The sequence below is a fragment of the Neofelis nebulosa genome, chromosome 13, assembly GCF_028018385.1.
Source record: "Neofelis nebulosa isolate mNeoNeb1 chromosome 13, mNeoNeb1.pri, whole genome shotgun sequence".
Classification (NCBI taxonomy): Eukaryota; Metazoa; Chordata; class Mammalia; order Carnivora; family Felidae; genus Neofelis; species Neofelis nebulosa.
The window spans coordinates 68,023,202-68,038,099 of record NC_080794.1 but is presented as its reverse complement, the minus strand read 5'-3'; the positions used below and the strand labels follow the sequence as shown (position 1 = coordinate 68,038,099).

The 14,898-nt window shown below is 43.8% G+C and overlaps 1 protein-coding gene across 3 annotated transcripts in view; it reads right to left on the bottom strand.

Moving 5' to 3' along the window:
• Window positions 1–581: 581 nt before the first annotated feature.
• SORCS3 (sortilin related VPS10 domain containing receptor 3) overlaps window positions 582–14,898 on the bottom strand; it is a 596,149-nt gene continuing 581,832 nt past the window's right edge. For 2 of the 3 annotated variants that reach the window (XM_058697711.1, XM_058697710.1), the window contains 5 exons: window positions 12,789–12,920; window positions 10,815–10,914; window positions 9,726–9,831; window positions 3,357–3,517; window positions 582–2,565 (listed from right to left, as the gene is read on the bottom strand). In XM_058697711.1, the coding sequence (XP_058553694.1) occupies window positions 2,501–2,565; window positions 3,357–3,517; window positions 9,726–9,831; window positions 10,815–10,914; window positions 12,789–12,920 (564 nt within the window). In that variant the 3' untranslated portion in view covers window positions 582–2,500. Of the gene's footprint in view, window positions 2,566–3,356; window positions 3,518–9,725; window positions 9,832–10,814; window positions 10,915–10,949; window positions 12,445–12,788; window positions 12,921–14,898 lie in introns of those variants that run through there. The other variant, XM_058697712.1, reaches the window with a different exon arrangement.

The window sequence follows — 14,898 nt, the reverse complement described above, 5'->3', positions numbered from 1 at the left end:
ATAGAAAATGAATAAGTATGGTAGATTGAACTGTTGTTAACTACTGTTCTCAATTCTTTGTGCCCTCCCCTAGATTGAAATTATATACCCACACCTTTGCCATGTGACTTAGTGGTGCCTTACACCAGAGGAGGCAGAGACTGTTTCTGGCCACTGATGCTGGATGTGGCTATGTGGTTTTCTTTAGACAACAGAATGTAGATGATGGTAAAGAGAGTGACCACTTTGAGCCAAGGCCTTAGAGGCATAGAGTATTCTGCTGGCCTCACTTGGAATTCTGTAATCCACCATGAAATGCCATGCCATGGGTAGCTTCTGGTCTCAGAAGATGACAACGCATGAAGACGACCTGGACCGAACTGAAGCCTGCATCTGAACTAGTTCAGGAGAGATCGGGCCATCCCAACTGAGTTCAGCCAAACCACAGCCAACCTGGAGATGCATGAGTAAAACATAAATATCTGTGTTGTAAGCTATTTGTTTTTTGTTTGTTTTGTCTGGCCATGTAGCATTGGTTCAGGAACAGTTGACTGATAACAATAATGAGAACTGCCCAAAGAGAAAAATGTCAGCCAAGTATGTAGCTTTGATGTACAAAAATACATTTATTTTCAACAATTTCAAAACCACTGTCTTTTTTTTTACAGTAGAAATATTCAAATGGAACAATAAAATCAAGAACAGTATATATACATATACTGTATATATAGACATGACTCATGCATTTGTATTCCAGTATTCAGTACAAGTATTGCAATTGTCTGCCCCATTTAACCCTTGAAACAAAAAAGCAGGATCTTTAGAAATACTCCTTATCCTCATCTATGCTGTAGCCAGTCAGATTTCTCTAGGTCACATTCTCTCGGGGTCTCACAGAGAAGAATGTGAACAATAGCTCACAAAAATTAACAGGTACAAACTCCAGCCTTTCCTCGTGTATATATACAGTATATCATTTTTTAAAACAAGTAGACTCAGGCTGAGCCCGAAAAGAAAACAATGCTTACGGCATGGCTTAAAGTGACCCTACGGAAAAGAAGTAGTGTGTGTGAATGCATGAAGGGGCCGGGATGCTGGAAAGGAGAAGCTGGCTTTGAAAGCCACTCGCCCCAGAGGCAAGAACTATCTTAAGGGAACTGAAGGCAGACATTTGACTTTAAGGAAGTTGTGTACATCTGACAAGCAAATAGCACAGCTTTGCTAAAATCATCTTTGACTAATATCATTAAAGGCTAGCCCCCTATTTGGCCTGCAGGGCTTACATGGACTCATGATGCCACAAATGCCACATCCCCCCCAGCCTCTTGGACTCCTGTGCCAAGACGCACTCGCTAGGCCTAACCTAGTGCTCAGGGGCTTTTCTGAGCTAATAATAGCCCAGGAATTCTCCATAAGCATTATACATTTCCATGGAATCTGACCAGAAAGCACAAAGACTGTTCCTCTTAGATCTGTGGCCTAGCTTCTTCAGGGAAAACCACCTTCTCCGGCTGGTAAGTACTCTCAATGCTTTCCTTTTGGAGGGGAAGCCTTGTTTCCCCACCTGGGTCTCAGTTAGAAGTCTCTGGTGGGCTTCATCGTGCAACTTCTTCCACGTCACTGATGGAACAGATGGACCCTCGTTGTTCTAGGATGTCACTCTAGTCCTTCCTTTACTAATTGTCCCAAAGAAGCCCTCCCCGTCCCGCCCTCCCCCCCTTTATATACATAGGTAGAAACCAGCTATGCATGGACACAGAGATTCAAGAGTTAAGTGTGACAGACAACTGGAGAGCATCCAGAACCCAACACAACTAGCAGGCCTGGGGGTTGGTCAGCTCGGACGGTGAGTGCATAAGCCAACACACGCATCTTTCTTTTTTCGGTTTTCTTTTTTACTAAACATTAAATTATTTCTTAGGAAATAAAAAGCTATTTACACTGTAATTATATACAAGAAGCCACCGGTAGCCTCGCTATCGACATGCACGAGGCAGGGCCTCTTTCGTAAAGATGTGCACGCTTTCTGCAGCTACTTTCTCTCCCCACCAACCCACCTCCTGCAGATCTAACTGGGGAATGGTTTGTGTTTTAGGGGTGTGTTCTGGGGGTGGGGGGAGGGTGTTGGTGATTGTGGGGGTGGGAAGCAGGACATGGGAGGTTAATGAAAAGCCAACCCAACTTAACAAAAACAAAAACAAAAAACCCAAAAAACAAACGACAAAGGAGACCACAGTAAAAAGAGTCCTCACACTGTCAGCGGCAGAGTAAAGCCAAGGAGGCCACGGGAAGATGCATCCTTTGCCCTCTGCACAAATACGGCCATTTATTCTTTTTGTCTCATTTTAATCAGCTAAGAACTCCTTTGCCTCCCACAGCTAATAAACATCTGCCTGCTCTTTATGAAGGGGCCCCTGGTAAACAAAAGGTAAAAAAGCCATTTTCATTTTTCCATAACAAGAGTAATAGTAATCATCAAAAATAAGGTCAGAAAGATGGTTGACCACGTGACTTGTGGATATTAAACACTAGTGCAGTTGGGGATCTCCTTTGTGCTTTCGCTGTTTGCAATGGTGGCAATGCCTCCTGTGGGGAAGAGAACACAGAAGGAGAGAGGATGTCAATTTCACAAGGGCAGGAACCTGTGTCTATTTTATTTACTGCTAAATACCAAGCCACCTTGAACAGGTACCTACTATGTATTTATTAAAAAGGACACCTGGACAGGCTATCCTACTAGCTCACTGGCTTATCCCGTCTATGTTAAGGTGTGCTATCTCCCACATCAGCACGCAAGGTAGGAGCAATGCCTTGCCCTCTTCCACGCCACTAATGACAATGATCATAGTCAACATGCACTGAACACGTACTATGTGGCAGGCACTGTGCTAATGATACACCATCATTTCATTATCACAACAATTTTGGAAGGTAGGTACAATTATTCCCATTTCACAGATGAGGAATGTGAGGTACAGAGGGGTCACAGAGCAAGCAGATTGATAAAGCAAGAAAATGCACCCAGGGCCCTCTGATACCAGAGCCAATATTCGTGTGGTTATGAATTACGACATCCACTTTTGCCTCAGAGAAAGAAAGACAAATCCCAACAGTAATGCATAGGTGGCCTTATCCCTCCCCTACTCCAACCCCAGCACTTTCTATCCTGGTCTACTTTTAAGAGGGAAAAAAAAATCTACCAATTTCATGTGGCCAGAGGTGGCAGACAAATTTTCAAACAGGAGTATGTTTCTGTAGCCAGCTGTTTCCCACCCCGCTCCAGCCTGGTACGAGCTGAGGGACAGGCCACACGAGCCAGCTGACCTCGGGTTTGGAGGACAGAGGACACAGGAGCTTGGTGGTACCAGCACACATACCTATGACCCGGGTGTCCAGCTCTTTGTCCAGCAGTTCCTCAGGCTCGGTGAAGTCACTGAGTGTGATTTTGGGGGCGTTTTCACTTTGGCTCACTGACCCAATCATCTCCTGCTCCTTGTCGTGTTGGACTTGAGCATAGATGTTAATCCAGGGGATTTTCCTACAAAAATCAGATTATGATCACAGGGTATGCCAAACTTGGGCAACTGGGAGATCCTGGGTCATAAGGGGGAGGAAGAAGCTATTTATAGGACAGGCCCATGTCAGGGAAAGGGGCTGGTCATGCCGACACTGCAGCCAGGAGGCCAAGAAGCAGAAGGCCAGAGAGCAGATGGCCCAGTGGAGATGTAAACCGCAGAACTCCGTGAGGGCTGCACCTTCTTCTGGGGTCAAAAAAACCCCAAAAAACAAAAAACACAAACAAAAAACAAAACAGGTGTAAACAGAAGGGCAATGCTGTCGATCAGGTTGCACTAAAACCCTAACGTACTTATCTGCCATGAATCTTTTCAAGGAGCTGGACTTTGAGACTCAGAAGGTTCTACCACAGTGAAAAGACAGCTTTTTTCTAAGGTTGCATCTACTGCATCAATTTACATTGGTTTCTTTATGAGTAGCCAAGAGAGAAAAGGCTTCCAGCCATTGCTACCATATTCAGAACGCCATCCATGGGCCAAATATCTTAAACAGTTGGACAGTCAGTTTCCTCATCTGCTCGATGGGAATAACAATAGCTTCCTTTCAGGATTGTGGAGAGGATTAAGAGAAGTGAAATAACTTCCTTCAAAGTCACAAAGGTTGTAGGTTTGGAAGCCAGGCAGAAAGACTTGAGGTTGGAAGAGCGGCTGGTTCAGATTGAAATCTTCTTGGATTCATTTCCTGACCCATCTCCATTATCCCCTGACCCACTGTGTTCCAGTCCTGTGGCCTCCTCTGAATTCCTCTAAGCCAGGGCTTCTCCAACTTTAATGTACTTTTTATCACCCGAGTTCTTGCTAAAATGCATTTGTGACTCTATAGGTCTGTACGCGATGGGGTGAAATTCTGCATTTCTGCCAAGCTCCCAGGAGATTCTGAGGCTGCTGCTCTGAGCCCCAAACTCTGAGGTGTAAGAATCTAGGACATCAAACTGGTCCCCACCGTGGGCACTTTGAACCAGCTGTTCCCTCTAGAACACTCCTCCTTCTATTCTTCTCATGATGGTGTGTCCTTTCTGCCCTTCAGAACTTGGCTCTGAGAGGCCTCTCCTGACCACCCAACCTCTCCTGTTAAAAGGATATAATTATGGGATAGTGTTTATGAAAGAAATGGATAGGGTCCTGGGTTTAGGGTGGTGGCATAGTCAACTTTGCCAACTCGTTTTCTGTCTTTGTCTCCATTGCCCTAAAAAGCGTTCTGGGTCTATGTTCTCTGTCTTCACGGCTACACACACAACTTAGCACAGTGCTTGGCACATGGTTTATCTTCAGGAAGTATTTGTTAAAGGAATGAACAGATGACCTCAAAGCATGTGCTCTTTCTACCTTCATATATTATGTTCTCAAACAAAAAGACCACATTTTTACCTTGGAACGTTGTATCTAGAAGAGACCCCTCATAACCCATTGAATGACAGGGAGATTGGATTAAAGTCCAGACATTTCACGAAGCTGATCCCTGGCAATGATATTATTAAAACTTAAGGCATCAGGCGCCCATCCCAATATAGAATGTTCTGTGCCATTCTAAAGGAGAATCACTCTGTTGCCCTGGTACCAAGCAGTGGTATTTTCAAGCTTCCGTATTCCCTTCCCCACTCCAACCCCAATGAGGTAGAGTGTGGGCATTTAATAAGATTTACTTGTAGCTAATTTGTTAGAAAAGATCCAAAAATGGGGATGAAACATGGGTGGTTTCTACCATTCCTTTTCATTCAATTCTCATTTCCTCCATGGTTGTTTTACATACATTAAGAGAGGTGTCCTTGTGATTCCTACTGGTCTAACCCAGCTTAACATAATTTACAACAACCTGAAATAAATAGATTCTATGTGAGGCAGCAAACCACAGGCTCTCTAAATACGTATAATTAAAAATTCATGCTGGCCCTTACTTTCTTCTTATCTAAATAGACATGCAGCCTAACAACTTAGATTTCTTCTAATCATAAAAGTACATATTACTCATGAACGCTGGGATCAACTGTAATATTTATTAGGTGCTGGAGGCGGTCACACTATTCCTCATCACACAAGTTTGCGGACTTCAGAGCTGCAGCCAGAGTTCACTGCCTCCCCTTTTCCTGCATTCCTAGTGATACCAGCGAGGATTTGGAAAAAATTTTCCCTTATAAAGAATATTCACTTTCTTGCAATCTCTAAACAACAGGCAGATTTTTTTTCAACATTTTCAACAGACGGGTGGAAAGAATTTTATGTCATAATGGGCACATTTAAAAAAAACTGTCAGGGGCGCCTGGGTGGCTCAGTCAGTTGGGCGACCAATTTCAGCTCAGGTCATGATCTCGCAGTTTGTGAGTTCGAGCCCCGCGGTGGGCTCTGTGCTGACAGCTCAGAGCGTGGATCCTATTTCGGATTCCGTGTCTCCCCCCTCTCTCTAACCGTCCCCTGCTCATGCTCTGTGTCTCTCTGTTTCTCAATAATAAATAAACATAGAAAACATTTTTAAAAATTGTCAAATTGTTTTTCATTTCTTAACACGTGCGCTTCAAGGACTGTTGAGAATATCAGACTAAGGCCCATTTTTGCAGGTAAAAAAGGTTAACAATAAAGAGATTTTGGGGCATGTCTTCGCCTCCACATTCATATAGTTGTGTTTTTTTTAAAAATTTTTTTTAACGTTTATTTATTTTTGAGACAGAGAGAGACAGAGCATGAATGGGGGAGGGGCAGAGAGAGGGAGACACAGAATCCGAAACAGGCTCCAGGCTCTGAGCTGTCAGCACAGAGCCCGACAGGGGGCTCGAACTCACGGACCGCGAGATCACGACCTGAGCCGAAGTCGGACGCTTAACCGACTGAGCCACCCAGGCGCCCCTCATATAGGTTTTAATAAGAGAAGGACGATGGATCAACCCAAGTCACCCATAAAAATTTCAGTTTTTGTTTGCTCCAACTGTAAGTGTTAGGAGCCTGTGGGAGAAGCTCAAAAGTATTCTTGGATAACCAGAAAAAAAAACAAAAACAAAAAACAGATTTACCATGTAGAAAGAAAGTCTTGTTAGGCAGAATTTTCGGAAAATAAAAGCCAGGTCATAATGATTTCTAATTACTGTCTAAAACATTGTCTAAAACTTCAGAAAGCAGCTACCCAAGAATAAGATCATATGTGAGAAACAGGGTGCTATTTATTTAAAGGAAGCTTGAGGCTGATGGTAGCTGTCTTCTCCTGCCCCTGGTAAGTGACCACTTGGGACACTGAGATTGTTTTCACTGCCTGGCACACAGTGAACCCTCGGTCAATGTCTGTGGAATGAAAAGGTGGTTTGGTGAGCTAATGCTGATGATTACACAGAGAAAGTTTTGTGTCTGAAAACTCAGCATGGCCAGTGATCTGGAAACAGAAACAGAACTGCCCTTTCTCTAGATGTGCTCAATGTTTGCAAACCAAGTGCAGACACTTAAGTTTCAATTAATCAAAGTTAGATAAAATTTAAAGTTCAGTTTCTCAGTCATACTAGTGGTTACCATATTGGACAGTACAGGTTACGGTGCATTTAAATCATTAATACCAAAAGTTCTATTGGACAGTAATTAAAGAAACAAAGGAGCCTCTGGGAATAACGGGTAAGAACCTGGCCTTTACTTGATAGGAAGCCAGCCACCTCCCATACAGCCATCACTGGAGTTCCAGGTGATGTGGAGGGAAAAAGAGACCAAAGAAATAAAAGAAAATCCAACAGGCCCTCAGCCAAAGAGCTAGAGCATTGGGAAACAAACTTCCAGAAAAGGTAGCTAGAAAAGAAAAGATAACTGATGATTGGTTACCTTAACTGACTCTACTGCTTATCCAGTTTGAGCGGTGTTTGCTTCCTGTAGCTTTAGGTACATGATTCACTGTCAGGGACACAGAAAGAGTTGGCTGATATTTGGGGACTACAGAGGTAGAGTAATTCAGAGATGTCATTACCTGGCAGAGATTCAAGAATTCTAATGTACACATTTAGAGATGCCTACTTTAATGAGCTGACTGTCTAGGGAGTTTAGTAGAATTTATAAGAGAACAGAAAACTTCCTAAGTCATGAGATGTCTTGCCTTAGTTTGGAGATGCCTGACACAAATACGTTTTGCAGGACTTCCCCCTGGCCCTTGTCCTCAGCAAGCATGGAGCTCTAGAAGCCAGATGGTGATAAATTTGGTTTAGTTGATCTTCCAGCTCTAGCAAACATCAGGCTTCCCCATAATCAAATCCTTGGATGAATAAAAGTGGGCTTTGCATGTAAGCGAAGTACATCCACAAATGGGTGTTTCCCTGACTAGTCTGTTTCTATATGGAATCTTTGCTCTCTACTTGTTCCTTTTTAAATTTTTTTATGTTTATTGTTGAGAGAGAGAGAGAGAGAGACAGAGAGTGAGCAGGGGAGGGGCAGAGAGAGAGGGAGACACAGAATCCAAGCAGGCTCCAGGCTCTGAGCTGTCAGCACAGAGCCCAACACGGGGCTTGAAATCACGAACTGCGGGATCTTGACCTAAGCCGAGGTCGGACGCTTAACCGACTGAGCCACCCAGGCACCCCGCTCTTTACTTGTGATATGAAGGTTTGTGCCCCTCTTCAAAGGAAACACGGGCAGGTGGGTTGACATGTCTTGATCCAAGAGGACATACTGGTCTATTAATTGGGTAGGAAGGTAAACCTCCTTCAGAAGGAGGACAGTGTTGAAGGATTCCTGCTGTGGGGCGCCTGGGTGGCGCAGTCGGTTAAGCGTCCGACTTCAGCCAGGTCACGATCTCGCGGTCCGTGAGTTCGAGCCCCGCGTCAGGCTCTGGGCTGATGGCTCGGAGCCTGGAGCCTGTTTCCAATTCTGTGTCTCCCTCTCTCTCTGCCCCTCCCCCGTTCATGCTCTGTCTCTCTCTGTCCCAAAAATAAATAAAAAACGTTGAAAAAAAAATTTAAAAAAAAAAAAAAAAAAAAAGGATTCCTGCTGAGATGTGTACTGAGTAAAACTGGTGTTTTTAAGCCTGAGGAATCCACTAGAGAGCAGCTAGAGGGTTGGGGGAAAGGGTGGAGCCAAACACCTTTCCTGCTGATTTCTTTCAAAATCTAAAAGCATTACCTTCAGAGCCCAGGAAGACTCTCAGGACTAAATTTTGCTTTCAGAATAATTAATGATGTTTTCACTTTAACCAGTATTTCTATGAAGCACTTCTCTATGCCACTGATACAATCTTTTGCAAGCCGACCATGCACCAGTTGGTGACACAGAAGGGACCTTTGGAAGGCATGTTATCTGCTATCTATCATAGCTTAGCGTTTTTGATTATTTAGTATGTACCAGCTATCGATATTATTACATTTCAACTGTAGAGCAAGCCTATTAAGTATCATTGTTTTCTCCACTTTACAGATAAAGAGACTAAGGCTTAGGGAGGCAAATCCAATTGCTCAAGGCTACAAATACTAAGTAAAACTTGGGTCTGTCTGATTTTCAGAGTTCATGCTCTTAACCAGGACACCTCTTGGTAGAAGTATTATACTATTCAAATAATGGTACAGCATTATTGATTTCAAGTTCATGTTTTAATAAGTATCCTGTTATGTCACCTCTCCTGTGGCCTTCAAAAGTAATATCTGAATACATGTGAAGTTTGGTTTGCCTGATCAATTGCCCTTCAGAAACAGGAAAAAGAGGGAGAGGGGTAAAGGTTGAATATTTTTAGCGTGCAAATTTACACAGAAAGACCAGGTGGCTGCAACACAAGGTAAGAAAGCATGTGTGTGTGTGCGTGCATGCATGTGTGTGTGTGTCCATGTGTGCACCAGATTTCTGCCGCATTTTGTCCGCTTAATCACCCTCAATGGGTGTTAAGAGGCAGAAAATATCTGAATATCCAAGACTTTACTTAAGAAATTTAGGTGAGGTCTGAAAAATCTTTCCACTTCTCTTGAAGAGAAAAAAAGAATTGATTTCATAGGCTACCCCTTACCTTCCTAACTCTATATATCTATAAATTGGACAGAGTTCAGATTCTTAAACCCATTTATTCCTTCCTGGACCCTCCACCATTCCTGCTGTCCCCCAGTGCCAAACAAAACTTCAAAGAGAATCAATTTCACATATTTAGGATTAGTGTAGGAACTCTGGTTATAGGAAGAACCAGACCCCATGAATCTAGCCCCAGTATCAAAACTGAGTGATAGTAGAACATACCTTTTAAACTTGTAGATCAAAAATACAGCCAGGCCGACAAACACCACTGACAAGAGCATAAGCATGGCTGAGCTGCTGTGCCCAGCACTGGAGTCCACCAATGGAGCTAGGAGGAAAAAGAAGATGGCTCACTTGGAAACTACCACATGGAGGGAGATCCCACTGGAGAAAGGAGGCCAGCTGATGTTCATCCTCATATCCAATCTCCAACTGCCCTGCCCTGCGTGCTATCCGGGCATGGGAAGCTTGGCTTCCATGATGAAAATAGTATCCTCAATCACAGCTTCTTGGGACAAGTCAACTCTTCTACTCTGCCTGGGGACATTTACTGTCCTTGGTATCAGGTGAGCAATGTGTGTCTAGCTAAGGGGAGTAGAAGGAGGGTTTGAATGTCCTTTCTCTTAGCCTGAGTGCCTGTTGACATAATGATGGGTGGCCCATCGGGAACCTTCGATTGAATACTGATGCAGTGTTTCATTCCCCTCCTCTACACTCCTTTTGCTAAAACACTGCAGAGTGGGCACATCTGGAACCTCCACATCTGCAAAGTCTTATATTAATAAGAGCTATAATAGGCTCTCCCAGAGAGCCAGTAGTGGATGCCCAATGGGACATGCCTTTTCAAATTTCTTTTACAAATCAATCACTAGAGCTTGTCTCTGTATCAACTTAGACTTACCAGATGTAAATCAAAGGGTTTTTTTTTTTTTTTACATTACCTGATCTGACCTCCCAACCAAGATTCATGGAATTTGAGAATCACAGAAATGAAGAAACCTTGAAGACTATATATAATTTTGACCATGGCAGATTAAAAATCAATCAACCAACCAACCAACCAAGTCAAAGCCTAAGAACATTGTAGGTATTCCCCAAGGTCATACAGGGTTAGCAAAGCCACTTCTAATGAAGTCTTCTTTCCACCTTGACAGGAAGCCCCAAGAAAGATGTGATTAATATTTCTTGTAACCATCACTACACAAAAGAGCCCTGCCCTCAAAGCTATTTTCAAGGATTTGTGGAGAAGTGTCTGCTAATTATCTCCTCCCTTTTCTTCCCATTTCCCCCTGGATTCCAGCAGGCACTCACCTAATGTCAGTTGCGTGACATACACAATGACTTGAACCCCTGGCTTCAGCTCAAACTGAACCAAGTTTTGGTTTAGAGCATTAAACAGCATCTCTACAATCTGAAAGAGAGAGAGAGAGAGAGAGAGAGAGAGTTTCACAGGAAGACATGAAATGAAATAACGCTTCCTCGTGGAGTAAGAAACCAGGGTCAATAAGCAAACAGTGACCACGTTCAATCAGAAGAGAGGATATTGGGACATTTTCATCAATTTGGTTCTCACGGCCCTTGGGAGCCCTCTGTGCCCAGGGAAGTAGTTGGTGGTATTCGCTTGGGCTGGAGAGGAGAGTGAGACAGAGAGAGTATGTCCAGAGTTACTTAGTGAATTACAGTTGATAACAGACATGGATATCTCATTCAATTCCTGGTTCGGTGCTTTTTCATCCATGCCTTTCTAATTCACCATAGCACAACCTATTATGGTTTACAATGAAAGAACATCAACCCATTATTAGTTCTTTAATCTAATGAAGTAACACACACAGGGCAGAGACACCCCTGCCAGGACTAAAGCAGGCATATATGTCCCCAGCCCATTCTTCTATTTTTTTTTTTTCTTTTGGAGACAATTGAAGGCAGACATCAAAGCAGAAGCTGCCTTCTTTTTATGGGATAATTTTTCCTCTTTACTTTTCCCTAGCAAGTCTCAGAACACATAACATCGATTTAATCACTCTGTAATTCCCACATGAAAGCCGAGGCCGACTTGGGCTGTTGTCCCTAACTCTTATCTGGCTGTACGCGCCTTAATATCACAGCTGCTATTCATCACCGTAATTACCTATTTATCTAAATGGATGGATATTGTAGCTTCCAAATATAGTTCACACATGCCACTTGCTATTTCAGAATAAAGAGGTCTTGTAAAAGTGATGTATGCTTTGAGAAGCTGAATTTATTTCTGGCCAACTTCGCTATGCAGCCCTACAAGGCAAGGATCTGCTGCATTTTCCAGAGAAATGGACTGTGCTGGTATCTGTGCAGCTGGAGGATGACTGTGGATGGCCGTATGGAGGAGGGGATGGCCAGGTGAGTAGTATAGGGACAGAGAAGATGTCCTCAGGTGGGAGCAAATGCATGATTTGTGCTGATGTTTAGAAGCCCATTCTTACTTTAAAAAAATTATTTGTTTTTGAGAGAGAGCATGAGCGGGGCGGGGAGCAGAGAGAGAGAGAATCTTAAGCAGGCTCCGCATTGTCAGTGCAGAGCCCGACCTAGGGCTCGATCTCACAAATGATGACCTGAGCTGGAACCAAGAGTTGGACGCTTAACTCACTGAGCCACCCGGGCGCCCCCTACTGTCACTTTCATTTACTTCTCCTGACTGAGCATCACAGGAAGGTGGGGGCAGTAGGTGAGTGAGGGAAAACCGGCCCCTTCACTTCAAGAACGGTGTGCCCATCACAGGAGCCACACGCCCATTTGATGAGGACAGTAAATCACCATCCCTTTGGACACGCTGCTGCCTTAGTCAAGGCAAGATGAAGCAATCCATCTCTCACCAAAGAAACATGGTTAGAAGCAGTTCATTTTCTCTCCTGAAGCAGAACTTAGGTTGACCGGGATGTTTAAGGACAAGAAGCACATTTTCCTAGAAATAGAAAAGGAAACTCAAATTCCTCCCTCCCCCTCCTGTGTCTCCCCCAGGTCAGGTCACCAGGCGGGAGACCCAAGTAAGTTTGCAGGGATGCCAACTGTTGGAATGAGTGCTGCCAGGGACGCTTTCCCTTCTTGTGCACTGAATGTTCCAGTCTGTGCACTCGCGCTAATTCTCTGCCAGGCTGGCTGCTGGCACCGCCCTGGGGGCTGTGCAGACCCACAGGCTGCTGGGCCTATGGGAGAAAGCTCCCCTCCCTTCGTGGCTGGAAAGATCACTGTGTGCCTTCAGACTGTGGGGGGCAGGCAAGTGTCCTGGCCAAGTGTTCCGTTACTTACTTGTTCCAGGTCCTCTTCATTGCCTTTCCTCCTCTCCGTCAAGTTCTTGGGGGGAAGGATGAAGAGCTCTGCCGAAGTGGGGAGACCAGGGAACACGGCAACTAGGATCTGGTCTTCCGGGACGCCGGTTACCTGCAGGGACGTTCAGACCACAGAGTGGAGCCCGGGAGCAGCCGGCCTCCCCGAGTCAACCACAAGGAGCAGGGTGCACATGGGTGTAAGGCTTACGTTTGTTTTTTAAACACAGCATTTTAGGCACACATTCCAATATTCCTCTAGGCTTTCTTTCTGTTTCCCCTTAGAAGTGCTATTATTAGTTTCACTACCTCCTTTGGCTCTTACATACATTTATCCTGAAACTCAAATACTATGATGATTTTCAAAATATTGGTTGCTGGGAACAGTGGCTAAAGCTCCTCCCCTCTTTTCCATTTTTCTGCACTAAGAGGACTAGAGCTTCTGGCAAAAACATGGATATGCAATGCAAACAAGGAATAAGAGGCTACAAGCAAATGTGGGGAAATGCAAATAAAAAAAAAAAAAAACCAAGAAGCCCTATTTCACTTACAAAAGCAGGATTTTTTTTTTTTAAGTTAAAATCACTAATGTCGGGGAGGCTTAAGAGGCTCCCTCATTTGTTGCTGCCAGCCCTACAAATCAATTCACTTTGCTGATTTGCTTTTCAAAAGACTACTTTAAGGCCATAAAAATATTCAGACCCTTCATTTAGTAACTGTAATTTGGAGTGTTTGTCCTAAGGAAATGATCCAAAATATAGAAAAAGCCACACACAGGAAGAAAAACATTATTTGTAATAGCAAATAAATAGAGAAAAACTCGAATTTTCAAAAAAAATAAGTAAATAATGGTATAATCATCGAACAGAACGTTATTTTACCATTACGATGATAATTAGTACAGTCAGCCAACATGGAAAAACACTTATGATAGCTGCATTCTGATCTATTTCCTTATATTTCTTTGGTTACAACCCTATAAAAATAAAAATGTATAGGAGTAAAAAAGCAAAATAAAATACTAAAAGTTGTGTTAAGATGCTGAGATCGTGAGTGAAACTTTTTTTATTCCTGAGTGTTTAATAAAAGGATTATATTACTTTTTGATAAAAACTTAAAATTAAGTGCCTCTCTGGAGGCAAATTCCTGAAGAGAACAAAACTCTGAGCTCCCCCTACCCTGGAAAAGAGTATGGTTATTCTTTCCTATGTGTCCCCTGAAGGTCTTTTATCCAGAACACCTCCTCTTCTGCTGCCAATCCAAATAGGGTAGTTTTTGATTTGTCAGAAATCCCTGCCTCCTCCAAGAAGTCTCCCCTGACTATATCCACTGGCAGCGACCTCCTCCATGTTAGTCTCTCATGCCGACACTTCCAGACACCATGTCTACCAAGTTTCAGGGACTTAGATCATCTCACCTGTGACATGAATATATCTGGCGGGTATAAGCTTTTCCCTGAGAGGTTCTTACGAATGCTAACCCAGACGTTCCTGGGAGTCTTTGTAGTTAGCTCACTGTTCTGATGATGTTTGCACAGGGTACAGACTCAGTAAACAGTCGCTAGACTGAACAGAAGTGGAGGGGTTGTATTCCATTTGCTCAGCTCTGATTCCTATTTGGGACTAGGCTCACAGATGGGAGTTCGTTCCCAGGGACGTGATAAAAGTGAGAGCACCAACTTGCAGAGAACTAACAAGCAGCAATCAGAAACCAGAAGAGTCTACCAGACACAGAGGATCCCTTGGAACTGGCCAGACATCTCGGTTTCCTGTTGGGACGCATGACCCGAAGTAGCTGAAAGTCTTGGTGTTCAAGTCTATGGGGCAAGAAGGCCTCATACTAACCAGCCAGGGGAAGCAAGTCTCCAGAGACCATTCTGGAGGGCAAAGCACAGAGGATCACCCAATGGCTGGGCTGACCCTTTGTCCCAGGGAATAGTGGTCTCAGGGGGTATCAGTCAATTAGCAACCTTGGAGAGACTCTGGACCCATCTGTCTAGATTCACTTAATCCCATCCAAAGGGACACTTGAGGGACAGATCCTCCTGATGCCTCCAGGCATCAACCGACATGTCTGATCATTATTATTTACTA